The 17,431-nt window shown below is 41.5% G+C and overlaps 1 protein-coding gene across 5 annotated transcripts in view; it reads right to left on the minus strand.

Moving 5' to 3' along the window:
* HHIP (hedgehog interacting protein) overlaps positions 1-17,431 on the minus strand; it is a 104,009-nt gene that overhangs the window by 31,766 nt on the left and 54,812 nt on the right. For all 5 annotated transcript variants that reach the window (XM_008267399.4, XM_008267400.4, XM_008267401.4 and 2 more), the window contains exons 5-7: positions 4,820-4,971; positions 4,265-4,438; positions 3,532-3,675 (exon numbers count right to left, since the gene is read on the minus strand). In XM_008267399.4, the coding sequence (XP_008265621.1) occupies positions 3,532-3,675; positions 4,265-4,438; positions 4,820-4,971 (470 nt within the window). The remainder of the gene's footprint in view (positions 1-3,531; positions 3,676-4,264; positions 4,439-4,819; positions 4,972-17,431) is intronic.

Genomic DNA, 17,431 nt, shown 5'->3' on the forward strand with positions numbered 1-17,431 from the left:
TAAGGTTCTCACAAATGTGGACAACAGGCTTGCATTATCTTTAGATTTCTCAACCTTGGAACTATTGTCATTTCAAGCCAGATGAATTTGGCAGGGGCTATCAAGTGAATTTTAGGATGTTTAGCAGCATAGCTGGCCTCTACCAATGATGTGACAGAAACAACACACCCCAACCCCACCCTGTCCCTGTTGGGAAAACCAAAAATGTTTCCAGATGTTGCCAAACGTCCCCTGGGGGCAAAAATCATCCTGTGGAGAAACACTGTTTCAGGCCAACAAAATACATTAATTACTTAAAAACAAAACAAAACCATTGGGGCTATTAAGTAAATTAAGAAATAAAAAAAAAAAAAACAAAACAAAAAAACAGAGAGTGCTAGATCTCAAGAGACCTTAGAATTGTGTAGCAATTATTAAAAACAAACACCGTTGGCCCCAGATGATTCCATTTGTGATGGGGGAACCATAAGCCTGATCTGCCAAGGATGGGTCCCTTGTTCTGCAGCACTTAGTTCCTTCATTGTCTTTGAACTCAGTGCTTCACAGAAGACAATGCCTGGCAGGGGTCGGGCACTCTCACAATAGGACCCAAGGTGCAACTTAATCCACAACAGGTGAAAGAATACTCCCGTCTTACTTTCCTTTTGAATATGGAGAAGCTATGACCAAAAGAAGTTTGACTCATTCCCAACAAAAAACAGCAAGTCTGGAGAAGAGCCAGTGGCTGGGGTTGTGAGCTCTGGTCCACTGAGGACTAGCTGTCCCTTCTCTGCAGGACACACAGTGATGGCAGAGAGATGTCGCTATCCACAGGTGCAACATCAAGAGCAATGGAAACGTAAGCCTTGGACTCCAGGGGACTGAGACATGTCAGTGTCAGGTTATAAGTGTGCCACTCGATGAGGTGATGCGGATGGGAGAGCTTTGCATGTGTGAGTGGAGGAGCTGTGTCAGAAATGTCCATATCTTGTGCTCGATTTCTTTAAAAAAATTATTTTATTTATTTGGAAGGTAGGATTAGAGAGAGGGAAGGGGAGAGAGAAAGATCTCCATCATTAGTTCGCTCCCCATATGCCCACACCAGCTGGGGCTGGACCAGGCAGAAGGCAGGCGCCAGGAACTCCATCCTGGTCTCCCATGTAGGTGGCAGGGACCCAAGCACTTGGGTCATGATCTGCTGCTTTCCAGGCACATTAGCAGAGAGATGAATCAGAATTGGAGCAGCCAGGACTTGAACCAGCACTCCTATGGGATGCCTGCACAGCTTAACCCACTGTGCCACAATGGCAGCTCATTTCTGCTTAATTTTGTTGTGAACCTGAAGGTGCTTTAAAAACAGTCTAGTGGGGGCTGGTGCTGTGGCGTGGTAGGCTAAGCCTCGGCCTGCAGCACTGGCATCCCATATGGGCACCGGTTCGAGTCCCTGATGCTCCTCTTCTGATCCAGCTCTCTGCTATGGCCTGGGAAAGCAGTGGAAGATGGCCCAAGTCCTTGGGGCCCTGCACCCACGTGCGAGACCCAGAAGAAACTCCTGGCTCCTGGCTATCCTGGGTTCTAACCAGCTCAGCTCTGGCTGTTATGGTCATTTGGGGAGTGAACCAGTAGAGGGAAGGCCTTTTTCTCAATCTCTCCCTCTCTCTATCTGTAACTCTACCTCTCAAATAAATAAACAAAATCTTAAAAAAAAAAAAAAAATTCTAGTAAAACAGGGGTCAGGGGACTGATGCTAGCTACCTCGGAGCACTGTTGAGAAGCCTAAAAGGAGACAAGGTACCCAAGATACTTAATTCAGTACCATGCAGCCAAGCACTTAATAACAGTCAGCCAATACATGTTTTAGCTTCCTTTCTGCTTTATTAAATCTTCTCCTGCTTAAAACACTCCGGGAAGGTGGCAGAATATAAATACTGACTTTTCCTTCAGCCCTCTGCCGCCAGCGGAGGTCAGGCCTGCCCGGGCATCTTGCCACACACAGGGGCTGGGAGGCACCTCAGCCCGTGTTTTTGCTCTGAGGTTTTAGGACCCCCAGGAAGGTTGCGAGAAAGCTCCAGTGGGATTGTGGTGACTCAGGCTGCTCAACTTCAAAGTGCTGCTTTGTGGTGGTATCTGTGAGTTCTGAGCTATAGGAATGGAATGTGACAGTTTCCTCCACATCCTGAACCCACCTTAAGTATTCCCTGTCGCACAGATTTTAAGATCTGCTGAGATGCCAAAAAGGAAATGAACTGTAGACTTAGGCTTTGATGGAGGGGAGATGAAGGGCATGAGGGATTATAAAAATAAAAAGTTCGAGAAATATTCACCTTGCACATAGTGAACACTCAATAAACATTAAATGGCAATAATAACTTAGCTAGTAAATGAATGAATGTGGCCAGATACCCCTAGTATGAATAATAGACCACAGACTGGATAAAGCTTTCATCGTAGACCTTCTAGAATATACTTCATAGAATTTTTAAAGTGTGCCCCACATTTCTCACTCTACATATTTCTCAGTTTTCCTCTCCTTATGATTCATTATAATATAGCAAGTAATCATTATAAATGCCTTCAGTGTTTGTAAATTTTTTTCAAGTAAAAACAAAAGTTAACATTCAGCTCAATGCCTTCAAATTGACACCACATCATCCTGTGTTAAGTGAAGCTGTGATAATAACAACTGCAATTTATTTAAAACATAGGAGGAGTCAGGCACTGTATTTTGTGCTTTTCCAACAGATTTTTATTTAACCATTGTAGCATCCCTGCAGGGCCATTGGTATCACCCCCATCTAATATGTAAGTGCTTGGGTTTGAATATGTCCCTAAAATCCTGTAGTGGAAGCTTAATACCCACTGCAACAGTGTTAAGGGGGGGGGGGCATTTAGGAGGTGACTAAGTCATGAGGACTTTGGCCTCACGAATGGATTAATGTTGTCATTTCAGGAGGGGGTCCCTGATCAAAGGGTAAGCTCAGCCCCCTTCTCTTCCTTGTCTCCCCTCTCCTTGCTCTTTCTTGCCTCTTTGCCTTCTGCCATGAGATGATGCAGCGAGAAGGCCCTCACCAAATGCTGAGCAGATGCCGGTGCCATGCCCTTGAATTTTCCTGCTTCCAGAACCACGGGCCAAATAAACACCTATTGCTCATAAATTCCTTGGTCTGTGGTATTTTGTTATAGCAGCACAAAAATGACTAAGACAATACATAAATTAAAATTGAGAGGGATTTAAGGAAACAAATCAGAAGGTTTACTATCTCAAAATTGTTCAGATTGAAGCTTTTGCCATTATACCAGTCCAACAATGTTGAAAAATAATCTCACAATGCTCTGACCTGACTTTTCTCCTTGTGTGTGTGTCCTCCTTGTCTAATCTGCTTCACACATTAATAGAAGAGGGATAAGCACTCTCCCAGGTGGTGTGGCTTTAGAGGCACACATCTGGATGTCACCCTTGGCTGCACCATGACCTGACATTCTCATTTCTTTACCAGTGCCAAATCCCAGCCTGGCTTTACAGCAGGTACGACGACAAGTTTGAGTTCTCACCTGCCTGGGTCATGGAGCCCGTGGGCAAAGACTTCAGGAGGCTGGTTGGTACTGTTGAAGTGTGGGTTGCTCCTCGGGATGGCATACGGCACGTTGCACATATCTGTGTCCACATCTAGCCGTAGCACTGAGCCTGTGAAATCACTGAGAGATTGGAAGACAGTATAAGTACTTTATGTTCTGGTTAAATAGTTCACCTAAACTAAATGTGGGGAGGTTTCCCAGTGGATAAAAGGACCATCCCTTATCTAACACAAAATGATTCAAATTCTAAGGGAGATGAAGCCAGAGACAGTGGGTTCCAGAGAAAGAACTGCATCAAGACAGTTTGATGGTGGAGGAGTACTGTGGCTCTAGCAGTATACCACTTTTTTGCATTTGAACTCTTCTATTTTTTGTCAGTCTATGTATTTCATGTCCTGCAAGGAGCTAGTCCATCATGCAGAGCACTGAGAGGCAGCATGGATGGGCTGGCCAGCACCTGCATCTCATCATCTCAGCTTCGGGCATAGCACAGGCAGCCCCACAGCACAGAACCGCACAACCGTAACTCGCTTCATGAGAAAGTGAAATATCACACCAGCCCAGTTGTGAATTCTTCATCTCGCAGATGCAGACACAGATGACACATCTAACCACAGTGACATTATAATCCCAGATGGCTCTTGAGTCGCTGGCTCAGGCCCCTTTCCCTGGCACTTAAACATTTTACCATTAAGAGAAACTTCTTTACCTTAGCCCATCCATTTCTTCCATATCATCCAGTGTGATCATCCCATCGCCCAGGATGATGTATAAAAAGCCATCAGGGCCAAAGAGGAGTTGTCCTCCCAGGTGCTTTCTGTGGAGTTCTGCAACTTCTAGAAATACTCTGGCTGTTCGCAAGTCAACTTGATGGGGGTTTTTCCTACATTGTGCGGAGGAAGCAACACCAACACATAAGGTTACTCCATCATAAACAGGACACAAATAAGGAAGCAAGCATCTGGCAGGTAAGTAATGAAACATACACTGGAAATGGAGCTAATCAAAATTACTGAAAATTTATGTGATTTTTCTAAGTTATGGAAGTAGCCTGAAAAGTTAAAAGACTGAGGAAAAGCACCAAAGCCATCATTTTTCTCAATTTCTCTGAAAGACACACAAGGGGTTTTCAGCTAGCTGGAGCTTATGGTTTAATGATGGTTTAAAAGCTAATTATTTGTAACTTCAAAGCAAACAGTTTATGAAGAGACGATGAGAAAATAAGATGAAAGAAGGCTTATGCTTCAGTGCATCCGAGTGATACCTGGATACTGTGTATTCCACAACCCTGAGAATGTGGTCATGAGGCCCGATAGCCCACCGTTCTTGGTTGGTGGTATAAGACACATAGAGCTTTCCATTTTTCTTGTAATTGGGATGGAATGCGAGGCTTAGCAGTCCTCTTTCATCTCCTCCCTGCAGTCAAATGAAAAACACAAAGAATCGTGAAGTTAATTATGTTCTTTATTGTGTTTCAACTGGAACCCCAAAAGAGTCTCTTTCTTTCTTCTGGATAATCTTTGCTCAACCTCCTTTCTTTTCTTCCTTGCCTACTGCACAAAAAAGGATTATAAAACATTTCACTTTGTGGAACTCTTTAAGGGTTAGAACAAGACAATTGTCTTGTGTGGTTATCTATGCGCAAGAGTCTTACACCACTTTTGTCAAGTGATTTGTGTATGCAATCTTGGGAGGCTATGGAAGACAAGTTTAAGTGCTGGGAGGAATTCTTTCCTGGGTTACTAGGTTGCTTGTAGTTCATGGAAGACAAATAAAAAGGTTCATAATCAACAGTCACTTCTAATCCAAGTCTCCAAAACCTAAAACACAGTGTGGGCTGCCAACTCCCACTGTCTTGGCAATATGTTTAGAAAACAGTTAAATTGCTTGTGTAATATGTAAACCTTTGTTTTACCCCGGAGGCATCTACTTCAGTTGTCACAACGATGGTGGTCTGTTCATCACTGCACGGTAACAGGCAGCCTTGGTCTATCTATATTGAAATGAGGAATTTTTACATTCACCCCTTCCCTCTTAGGGTTTTTCTTTATAGGAGGATGATGAAGTGAGAGGAGAGGGCCAGGCCAAGGCTGGGGTAGGGGTGGGAGAAGCACTAGAGGGGAAAGCGGACACTAGGAAATAAAAGAAAAATCCCAAACAACTTTCTTTTGTTATTATATGAATGTCAAGGATTGTATACATTAGACATGCCAAATGCTATAACAATTAAAACATCATCATGTTCTTAAATAGAAAGGCATTTTATCTTTATTTTCTACTAATTCAGCCTGTTGAAATTCAATATGGTCTCAGTATGTTTTATCCCAGATGTAGTCTAGGAATTTCTATCATGAAATCAAAGTATGTAAAAGTATCTAGATGAGACTTAATGTTTGTATTGTAGCAAGCCGGCGAACACTTTCTCTGTAGTCTGATGAGTTACCCACAGCGGTGACAATCACAACACAGACACTGAATACTGCAATTGCCCATAGTACCTCACCTCCTTTATTCTGGCAGATACCACCACATCTCTGAGGGCAGAAAGCTCTGAGAAGTGAGGCCTTCTGATGTGTTGGAAGAAGGAGAAAAAAAAAAAAAAATAATAACAACTAACACTGCCACTTCTTCACAAGGTCATCATTGGTAATGGAAGAAATCTCGTGTTATTATCCCATAGAAGAGCATGTGTTACGAGCAGAGAACTGTTTGTAGTTAGTATTCCACATGGATTTGAGATTTAAAAGTTTTAGGCATGGAAGTTCGCTTTTAATAAACATTGTTTGATTTGTTTCCTGGCTTACCCTAACTTGCTTTTAGATATATACCATCCAACGTGGAAACATCCAAACTTTGAGAGTGTGTAAATAATAAAGTGGTTGCAGATAGCCCAGATAGTTCATGAATTATTACTCCTGTGTCAAAAAGTCAACCTTTTCGCACATCACAATACGCTTAATTGTAATTTTAGTCATAAGGGTGAGACTCCAATGACTATGATTTATGAATGAGCTTTTGTATTTTGGATTATCTTGTTATGATGGTTTTAATATTGGCTTGATGTTACTGTTTTTCTTCTATCTTCATTAAATAAGTATCTCTTGGCTTTCTTATAAGACGTTGGAAGCTGGGATGTGGTGTAACTAAGATTTGATTGTCAAGAAGCCACTGCACATTGAAACCTCTTTACCGGATTCTACAAGGAGTCCAGGATTGGGATCGAGTTTGTGATTAATTCCTCTCCTGAATATATTTCCCTCTAAAGCTCTGAGTGCAGGTTAAGTCCCGCGTGCCCACTTCACACCATGTTTGTGTTCCACAATAAGAAGCTTTTGTTGAAAGTCAGTCTTTGTAGTTTTCAATCAGATCATCAGAAATACAATTTGAATTGGATAGCAACATGGCTTAAATCTGTGCTGGTTGCTTTTCAGGAAGAGAAACATAGAATTAATGCAATGTAGAAAAACAGATGGGAAAAGAGATTTAAACAAAACTACAAGTGAGAAAAGACAATTGTTCACTTTAGAGATATAGGTAGCACATGAATGATTTGGAAGATTGTTGACATTTACTAAAGTGCCAAATATGGAAACAGGATGAAACATGTGAATGATGGGGAAAAAGCCACCAAAAAGCAATTTTTAAAATGTGGTTAATATTGTAATTTTTAAGTTATTTTTTATATTTAATTAATATATGATCTCCTTTTTTTTAACCCAACTTCCAGATGTAAAGCAATGTTCTCTGGTTGGTTCAGGAACTTAATTAAGTCATTTTAGAGAAATACTTTCATAATTATACCGACAAAAATATTTAATGTATTATGCAAATATCCTAGACTGCCTCTCAAAACTATTAAATTTATACAGTGTTCAGAGAGTAAGAGGGGCAGATATACTCCTGCTGTGCCAGGAGATCAAAGTATTGATAGACTCACATTTCATTTGAACTGGCCTTCAGAGTTATGTTGTCTATTTAATTAAAATATGTTGCTGCCAAATCATGATTTAACTCTCAAATGCAAACCTATCTTTGAGGTCCAGATCATTTTTCAAGATCTATATGGAGAAATGTATGATTGGGCGTTCGAAGAGTTAACTTTGGACCAGGGTCAGTTAGAGGCCACACCATCAGAAACATGACCAGACATTTAAGGCCCCCAGGCCTTCTAAGGTTGCTTTAACTCAAGTCTTCACCAGGCCACAGTCCCAGCCCGGGAGCCTGAACATGAGAGCGTGGAGCACAGACTGGCCCGCAGATCAGACCTCCCAGGCTCCTGTCTGCCTTCCTGTTATCTCAGCTCTGACTTTGCTCCTGGTCTCATTCTGCACCCCGATTCCAAAGGTTCCCTTCTGCTCACTCTGGTTCAAAATCCAAGAACGCAGCGTTAGAGGCTCCGCAGAATCAGCAGAGTTCTTGTGCCAATGTTACTGACTCTCGTGCTTCGGACTCCTCCCCATCCTACCCCTTCATTATGTGTGCATTCATGGCTCACAGTGTATGGAATCAAAACCACGCACTCCTTCCAGAAATGTCAAATTAGTGAACTGATTCTAGGGAGCATCTGGGGCGAATGTGCCTCCAGTGATCAGTTGAGCCAAACTGGCTAAAAAGGGAGAAAAACACATTAATAGAAGGGCAAATGGAAGATTCGTGGTCCAGAAAGCCACGCCTTTCAAAAAGACATTGACCTCTAACATTAAGCTTTAGAGAACTGTTAGCTGATGTCTGAAATGTTTATCCTTGTCCATGTGAAAAGCAGGGATGTGCCTAATTATTCATATCACACGTTGTATTGCATTATTCATACTGAGCACTTGGTGTGCATGATGTGCTTCTGGGAACACACAGAATTGCTAGAACTAAACTGAAGCCAAATGGGCAAGAAATAATTCATCAATGATACTGAGGTTTCTTCTGTCTGGGTACTGCTGCCTGGAGCCTCACCCAAGCATCATAGGCTCCCATGAGACCCTAGTGCTCAGCCCGCTCAACATGGCATTAACTTCTGGACCCTCCTATCCCAGGCACAAACAACTGCTCACAATCAGATTGTCCAACAGTTTGAAAACAATGTCCCTACACATATGGAACCTTCACGTGGATCTGTTTCAGAGTAAATTATAAAACCTTCCACATGCCCTTTTAATAAGCAGCTAACTATCTACCATTCCAGTTACCATTCAGCTTTTAGGAGCAATTTCACTGGGTCCAGAGCCAAGAGATAAATCTCAATACAAAGAGTACTGATGACTTTAGTGTAAGAACAAGACCAGATCTACTCCTGCAGCTTGGGATACATGCGCTCAGATCAAAGTTCTAACCAATTAACTAAGACTACTCTCTTTTTTGAATAATATGAACTATTTATTTGAAAAAGAGAGGTAATCATAAAACAATGTAAGTAAAATATTTTTATTCTTTTAAAAGAAATTGTGGGGCATATTGTTTATTGTGATATTATTTTTTTAAGTCCTTATCTTTTCAAAATGGTTAATGTGAATTTTTTTTTCTGGAGTACTGATTTAAGTTTGCCTTAATCTTATTTTACTTATAGTTTACAATTTATTTGAAAAGTAGAGTGATTGAGACAGATAGAAAGAGAGAGACAGAGAGAGAGATCTTCCGTCTGCTGGTTGACTCCCCAAATAACAGCAATAGCCAGGTCTCAGCCAGGCAGAAGCTGGGAGCCAGGAACTCAACCAGGGTCTCCCACATGGTGGAAGGAACCTACTTGGGCCATTACCTGCTGCCTAGAGGTGCATTAGCAAGAAGCTGGATTGGAAGCAGAGGTGGGACTCTATCCCAGGTACTCTGAGATGGAACAGGGGTATCCTAAATGGCAGCTTAATCTGCTATGGTACAGCACCCACCATTCTTTTAATCTCTTTCAGGAACTGCTAACTGGCATGTTTTAGGAAACAAGACTGGGTAGCACCATTCATCATTTGCACACGGTTTTTCTTAGTGACTTTTTAGTAAGTGACTAACTTCAAGTTCAGTAGTGCATAACATGGCCCACAGGTATTGGGAGCGCAATGAACCTAATGTGTGGCCAAGTTCAAGATACTACACACTGCATTGTCAAAAAAGTCTTTTTTACTTAACATTTCTTCGGCAAATATTTGTTGACTATCTACCATATGTTGGGCATAGTGCTCAGCAGTACGTATGAGACAATCAGTTAAGAATAAATCCTGGCCTTCAGGGTGCTTGAACATACATTCATAGCAAAGTCTAGTTTTCAAGTGTTTCAGCACCACCATATTTCTTTATCATGCTGATTTTTTTTTTATTTGACAGGTGGAGTTAGACAGTGAGAGAGAGAGAGAGACAGAGAGAAAGGTCTTCCTTCCGTTGGTTCACCCCCCAAATGGCCGCTACGGCTGGCACCGTGCTGATCCGAAGCCAGGAGCCAGATACTTCCTCCTGGTCTCCCATGCAGTTGCAGGGCCCAAGGACTTGGGCCATCCTGCACTGCCTTCCCGGGCCACAGCAGAGAGCTGGACTGGAAGAGGAGCAACTGGGACAGAGTCTGGCGCCCCAACTCTGACCAGAACCCGGGGTGCTGATGCCACAGGCGGAGGATTAGCCAAGTGAGCTGCGGTGCTGACCTATCATGCTGATTTTTGAGAAGGCATTAAAAGTACTATATGATTTGAAATATGCATGGCCAATGAACAAGTATTAGAATAAATAAATATTCTGGGTAACTTTTGACACAGAGATTAATTCAGATATTGGTACCTGAGGTTTCTCCACTCTAAACCTTGATAAGGAAAAGAAAATGTTTGTTTATTGAAAGCCAAACTACATTAAAAAAATTAGGCAGTTTCTGCAAGTAGTAAGATTATCTTCTAATTCATCTGAATGAAGGCCTTTAGTAAAACATTTGGTCTTATAATACTGAAGAAATTATAATAACACAGTGGTGTTGGTTTTTTTTTTTTTTCCTGTTGCTATCATGAAATACTCAAGACTGGGTATTTTATAACGAAGAGAGGTTAATTTCCCTTACATTTCTGGAGACTGAAGAACATGGAGCCAATATCTACTTGGCTCTGGTGAGGGTGTCATGGTGGTCAGCATCCAGATGGCAGAAGAGGAATTCAGGAGAGGTGCTAGCCTGGCATATAATAACTCACTCTGCTGGAAATGATCCAGTCCCAAGAAACCTGTTTACTTCCTCAAGACATTATTCGTGAGAGTAGAGCCACCGTGACCTAATGACCTACTGCTAAGTCTAGCTCTTAAAGGTACCATCCCCCTCAACATGACCACGCTGGGGAACAAGTCTCCAGCCTATGAACATTTGGAGGACAAATCACAACCACAGCATAGCAGGTGGGAGAGGTGGGATTTTCATCCCTCCATAACGTAGATTGATTGATAATATGGCAGGTGTTCCTATCTCCTGTCATTCACCTGTCTATACATCATAAAACTTGGAGACTAACATGGATCCTTCTATGTACAAACCTTCTCTTATACTGGAAACTTTGGCTAATCAGAAATAAAATAAGTTTTTCAGACACAAAACAAGATTGTATTCACTTTTTTTTTTTTTACTATTGCTATAAATTTCAAACCACAAATTTTATGGCTTGAAACAACACTCTTGTTTTTATTCCTAATCTATAGACTGGAGTCCAATATAGGTCTCTCCAGCTAACACAAATGTGTTGCACAGCCAAGCTCCTTCCTGGTGGCTCTGGTAGGTAATGCATTCACTTGCTTTCCCAGTTTATAGCATTCATGACTTAATCCTTCTTGGCCATGCCCTCCCATGAGCACCTGAAAGAGAGGGTAGTAAAGTTCATCTATAAATTCACAAGAAGGGGGTGGTACTGTAGCATAACAGGTAAAGCCACCGCCTGCAGTGCCGGTTCGAGTCCTGGCTGCTCCACTTCTGATCCAGCTCTCTGCTACGGCCTGGGAAAGCAGTAGAAGATGGCCCAAATTCCTTGGGCCCCTGCACCCATGTGGGAGACCTGGAAGAAGCTCATGGTTTTTGATTGTTGCAGCTCCAGCCACTGTGTTCATCTAGGAAGTGAACCAGCAGATGGAAGACCTCTCTCCCTCTCTCTCTCTTCTCTGCCTCTCTGTAACTCTGCCTTTGAAATATATAAATAAATCTTTAAAATAAATAAATAAATAAATTCACAAGGATATACAGGTACCCAAGGAAAGTTCTGTCATACCAAGCTCTTTATCTAGGCTGACAGTATTGAAAGAAGAACTAACACTGTTCAGGATCAAGTTGAAAGTGTCCTTTAGAATCAAGGAGGAGGATGCAAGGGGAGAAGAGGAAGGAGATCATCTGTTAAAAATATGGTCAAAATATGGTCATGTGACAATTGTATATGTGAATTCAATCAAGAACAAAACTTCTATATTAATCACATGGACATTAAAAAGGCAGAGAAGATAAAACTAAATGTTGAGAAAGCATTTTTACTAACCGGAGTGTGATCTTTGCATTTAAAGCTCATTAAACTGGTTATTATTTTGCTGTGTTAAGAAATTCTGAAACAACGTACAGAATTGATATCTTCACAGCTCCTGGAAAAGATAAAAACCTGTTGCTTTTAAATAGTTCTAAAAGTCTAATTTGGTCTCGGGAGTCACTAGGATTCTGAGCTAGCTTATGGAAAGGGCTGCATGACTTGGTTCTGGCTGTAACAAATGATGTATTTTCTCTTTGTCTCCAGTTCCTAGTGGAGCTCCTAAAACTCTTAAAATCTACTGAGTGGTAGGAGTGTCCTTTTTCTTCATAAAGAGTCCCTTCCAACCTCATCTGAATTTATGCTAATGAGCTAACAGCTAGTGAGCACCTAGATAGCTTCAGGACGACGGGACCTGATACTATAGGAATCAATCATACCACTATAGAAAATTGGATTCTTTGTCACCTCTGCTCCCAAGAGGGGGGGAATGGTTGAAGGTCATGTTCAAGCACCAATGGGCAGCGATTTAATCAATCACATCTATGCAATAAGACCTTCATAAAACTGCCTAAAATGAGGTTACAAAACGGTGGAACATGCAGAGGAGGTATGAGAGATCCACGCATCACCATCTCAAATCTTGCACTAGGGACCTACTTAGCTGTTCCTGAGTTGCATTCTTTGTAATAAACCAGTGATAGTAATGAAAGTGTTTCCCTGTGTTGAGTCATCTTGGTGAATTACCAAGCTGGAGTGGGGGTTCATGGGAAAGAACAGAAGCATGAGTAGCTTGGATATCCCACTTATGGCTGACATCGTAAGTGGAGGCCATCCTGTGGAACTGAACTCTTAACCCTTGGGGTCTGTTTGTTGCTGGACATGGGATAATGAAGGAAAACTGGTTGGTGTGGGGAAAAAAATAAACAACCTCTATTTGGTGTTAGAAAACTCACCAGAACGAGCATGAGAAGTTTGTTAGGCCACTTGCTTTTGGTCAAGGTCTACCAAAGAAGTAAAAGTCAGAAGTCAAATAATACTTGGAATCATCTGGTAGTCTATCCAGAATTTAACATCCCCCCCCCCACACTTAAGTTTGAGAGACATAAAATGTCTTGTGTCATTTTGTTATTCACTCTTTTAGTTTTCCTTATGTTCACTGTTCTCGGAGTATGAAACCAATCACAATATACTGAGGACCTCATCACTTTTAGTACTATTTTGCACCCTTTAAAAAACATAGCCAGGCTAGCACTGTGACAGAGTAATGCCACTGCAGCACCCACATCCCTTATGGGTGCGGGTTCAAGTCCTGGCTGTTCCACTTCTAATCCAGCTCTCTGCTAATGGCCTAGGAAAATAGTGGAAGATGATCCAAGTCCTTGGGCTGCTTCAATCACATGGGAAGACCCAGAGGAAGCTCCTGGCTCCTGGCTTCAGCTCTGGCCATTGTGGCCAATTGGGAATGAACCAGCAGATGGAAGACCTCTCTCTCTCTCTCTCTCTTTCTTGGTCTCTGCCTCACTGTGACTCTGGCTTTCAAATAAATAAATACATATTTTAAAAAAGCTATTTAGTTTATTTGAGAAGTAGACACACGCACACACAGGGGGAGGGGAGAGAGATCTCTCACTTGCTGATTTATTCCCTGAATACCTGCCAATGGCTGGGGCCAGGAACCTGAGAGCCAGGAACCCAATCAGATTGTCCCATATGGATGACACGGATCCAACTACTGGAGCCTGCTTCTTCTCGGGATGCACATTAGCAAGAAGCTGGCATAGTGAGCAGAAACAGGACTTGAACAGAGGCAGTCCAACATGGGGTGTGGGTGTCCCATGCAGTGGCTTAACTATTGTACCAAACACCTGCTCCTCTCCTCTTTCTTTTAAAATTTCTACTGTGTTTCCAGATTGGATTGTTCTTCTGGGTGTGTCTTTAATTTACTCCAATTGGTTGAACTCCGAGTCTGAATTGATCTCTTCTTCTGCTTAATCATATTTCCTCAAGGTTCCAGTTCTCCAAGAAAGTATATCTAATCTCCAAGTGCTGGTGGGAAGTAAGCTCACCACCATCACTGTCATCTGACAGATCTGTCCTGCTCCTAACAAGGTTGCAGATCTGCTAGAAGCTAACAGCAATTCAGAGTTTCTGGGAAATGTCTCGTGGGATACATAATCCCTGGCGTATAGCAATTACCCCAGGTCCTGTGTTTAGGATTCTACACTCTTTCTGAAGGTAGCAAATGCAGACAGAGAGTCACAATAGCTTTCCTCAGCAATTCCCTTCCCCACTCTCTTTAAACATAAACAGAATAAATAGGTCACATTATGTTTTAGCTAAGTCTGCTCAGAGCAAAGGCATTGGAAGTGGTTACTTTCTAGAATTCCCAGCTCCATAGCACTTTCTTATTGCATCCACTAATGTTCTTTTGATATCTTTTGCCTATGGGGGAACTGTATATACATATTCAGCTTATACTTAAAAAGTATTACTCATGCTTTTTATTTACCTGTGTACATTATTTATTTAAATCAAATTTAAATTTAGGCCAGCACCGCGGCTCAATAGGCTAATCCTCTACCTAGCGGTGCCGGCACACCAGGTTCTAGTCCCGGTCGGGGTGCTGGATTCTTTCCCGGTTGCCCCTCTTCCAGGCCAGCTCTCTGCTGTGGCCCGGGAGTGCAGTGGAGGATGGCCCAAGTCCTTGGGCCCTGCACCCCATGGGAGACCAGGAGAAGCACCTGGCTCCTGGCTTCGGATCAGTGCAGTGCGCCGGCTGCAGTGTGCCAGCCGTGGTGGCCGTTGGAGGGTGAACCAAAGGCAAAAAGGAAGACTTTTCTCTCTGTCTCTCTCTCTCACTATCCACTCTGCCTGTCAAAAAAAAAATTTATATTTGCCAAGAGGAATTATATTTATTCTGTCCATATTTCTATTTTCTCCCTGGGCTTCCTACCAGCTTGAACTGTGACACTTAATACCTTAGGCATGTGAGATGTTGGACTGACTTGTACCTTGACTTTGTCCAGGCTGTGGTCAGCTGATATAGAAATTTATATATATATATATATATATACACACACACACCTGAGCAATTAAAAATATAAGGGACTTCAAAGAGTCTGTAGAAAGTTGGAATTAAAACAGAAGTTTATTTCAGTGCAAATAATTATTGAAATAGTTTTTTCATAATATGAATTTTCCACAAACTTTTTAAATACTCCTCATAATAAAAGGTAATTTGAACACTAGGGACTATCTGGCTCAGTCTGTGTCAGATGTTAGTAATATCTGTGGTATTCCAATGCCCAGTTTTCCAAAACATCTCTAAAAGACAAAACACTTCAATAAAATCTGTTTGAAGTAATAAAGTAACAAAATAACAAGCCTACAAAAAGCATAAACTGTTCTCAAAACCTAAATCCTAGCACTAACACTTTTTTGAAGACGCAAAATTTACAGAAATGTTGGCGACATTTAGAGAAAGCAACAGTCTTATTCTGAGCTTTAGACTCAATGAAAATAAATTAACAAAGGTTTAACGAAAACTGTAAGAATATTCATGGGAATAAAAAGTGAATAGAAAAGACCATTAAAAATGTTATAATGCCACTAAACTGTTCTATGACAACCTACAGTTTTAATATTTGTCGGGCCTTACATTTTGAAAAGTATACATTTCTAGAATGAACTGCGAAAGGGTAAAACATTGGCAATGACCTTGTTGCACACAACACACGAGGTACATACATTGGGAACCAGAACAGTGCTGCACCAGACTGTGTGTGTCCGCAGGGCTCACCTCCAGTGGGAGCCTGGTCATGCAAGGGATTGTACTGAGCCCTCACTATGTCCAGACACTGTACCAAGTGACTTGCAAAGGTTATTTTAATTCTATAACAACTCTAGAGCAAAACACCATGAGACTACTTCAAAAAGTTCTGAAAACTGGAGTTAAAAACTCAGTCTATTGTCATGCAAAACATTCTGAAATCCAGGCATAATGTTTTCATAATATGTACTTTCCATAAACATTTTTTCAAGACCCCTCATATGCATGGATTTCAATGTTTTTGCAGTAGAACAAACTTACCTTTGGATTATATTTTCTGTGAACTTTCTAAAGTACCCTCATATTTCAATATTATCCTTATTTTCTGGAGAAGGAAATGGAAGCATAGAAAGATTGAGTAACGTCATGAATGCACACTTAGAAGTAGCGAAGCAGGTACTGTCTGCGACTGGAGGTCAGATTATGTGAACTATGATGTTACAACGCTCCACTAAATGGCTCCTATATGAAGAAATGAACTTCATCAGCATTCAGTAGCTCAGGACCTGAGGCAGTTCTGCAAGTGTCACTTAAGTTTCTCAAGTTCTACAGGGAGGGAATAAAATCAAGCTGACATCTTAGTTCTTGTAACATCTACGTGAGCTTAACTTAACTGTCCCAGTTATTTCAGTTATCTTAACACAAAAGTGAATGAAGGCTTTACAGCAGTGTCGTGTTGGCAAATGGACTGGCTGAGAAAAGACAAGCCCTGATGTGTGTCAACTCCTGTGGCCTCTCAAATGGGAGACTTGGTGCCATCCGTGGTGCCGTGGTGGGAAGAGATTCGCAGGAGCTGCACCGCTGAGCACGGGAAGAGCCCTGCAGGACTTCTCTCCCAGCCACTTTTATTTCCTCTTCCCATTATTATTGCACTCCTTTGTATTTCCTTCTGCTCAAAATTTTATCAAAGTTTCACAAATATTGTTGTGAATTAAGCAAAGGTTTATAATAATGAAATCATTAAACATGAAGGAAGAGACAGTTCTTCCTAGATTTTTAGACGTAGCATACATAAAAAGCAATATGCCACCAAAAACCGGAGCAGAACAATGAAAGATCCTCTCATGGGATTTATGTGATTATGTAGGAGGAGGGAGAGCTAAATGAAAATTCCTTAGGAAATTCTTAACTCTCTGTTAAGGTTACTCAAAGAAGACAATCAATGTAAAAATCACTTGGGCATTTCCAATGTGCTACTTGAACTGAAGATATAGCCATGACAGCGGACAGAGAGGTTAGAACTATCTTCTCATTTAATTGGCCAATGAAATAATCAAATGTTGAAGACGGGAATGTGATTTTGAGGTAGAGAATGCAAAGTCCTACATTTTAATCCGATGAGGAATGCACTTTACAGTATGTAGGGGAAGTATTATCTTGCTGCCTGCCATTCAAAGAACTCATGGACTTCAGAAAATTGCAGGCATGAAAAGCCATATTTATTCTTATATTTAGCACCAGGCTCACCACATACTTTTGATAAGTATCTGTGTATATCTTTTCAGGAAACTGAAGTGCTGTCTGATACCAGTGGTTTATTATTGATTTGCAAGGCTTGAAGTAATCTGTTTTAATAGCCTGGAGCTGAAATATACATACT

This window comes from Oryctolagus cuniculus, chromosome 8 (genome assembly GCF_964237555.1).
Source record: "Oryctolagus cuniculus chromosome 8, mOryCun1.1, whole genome shotgun sequence".
In the NCBI taxonomy this organism is placed as follows: Eukaryota; Metazoa; Chordata; class Mammalia; order Lagomorpha; family Leporidae; genus Oryctolagus; species Oryctolagus cuniculus.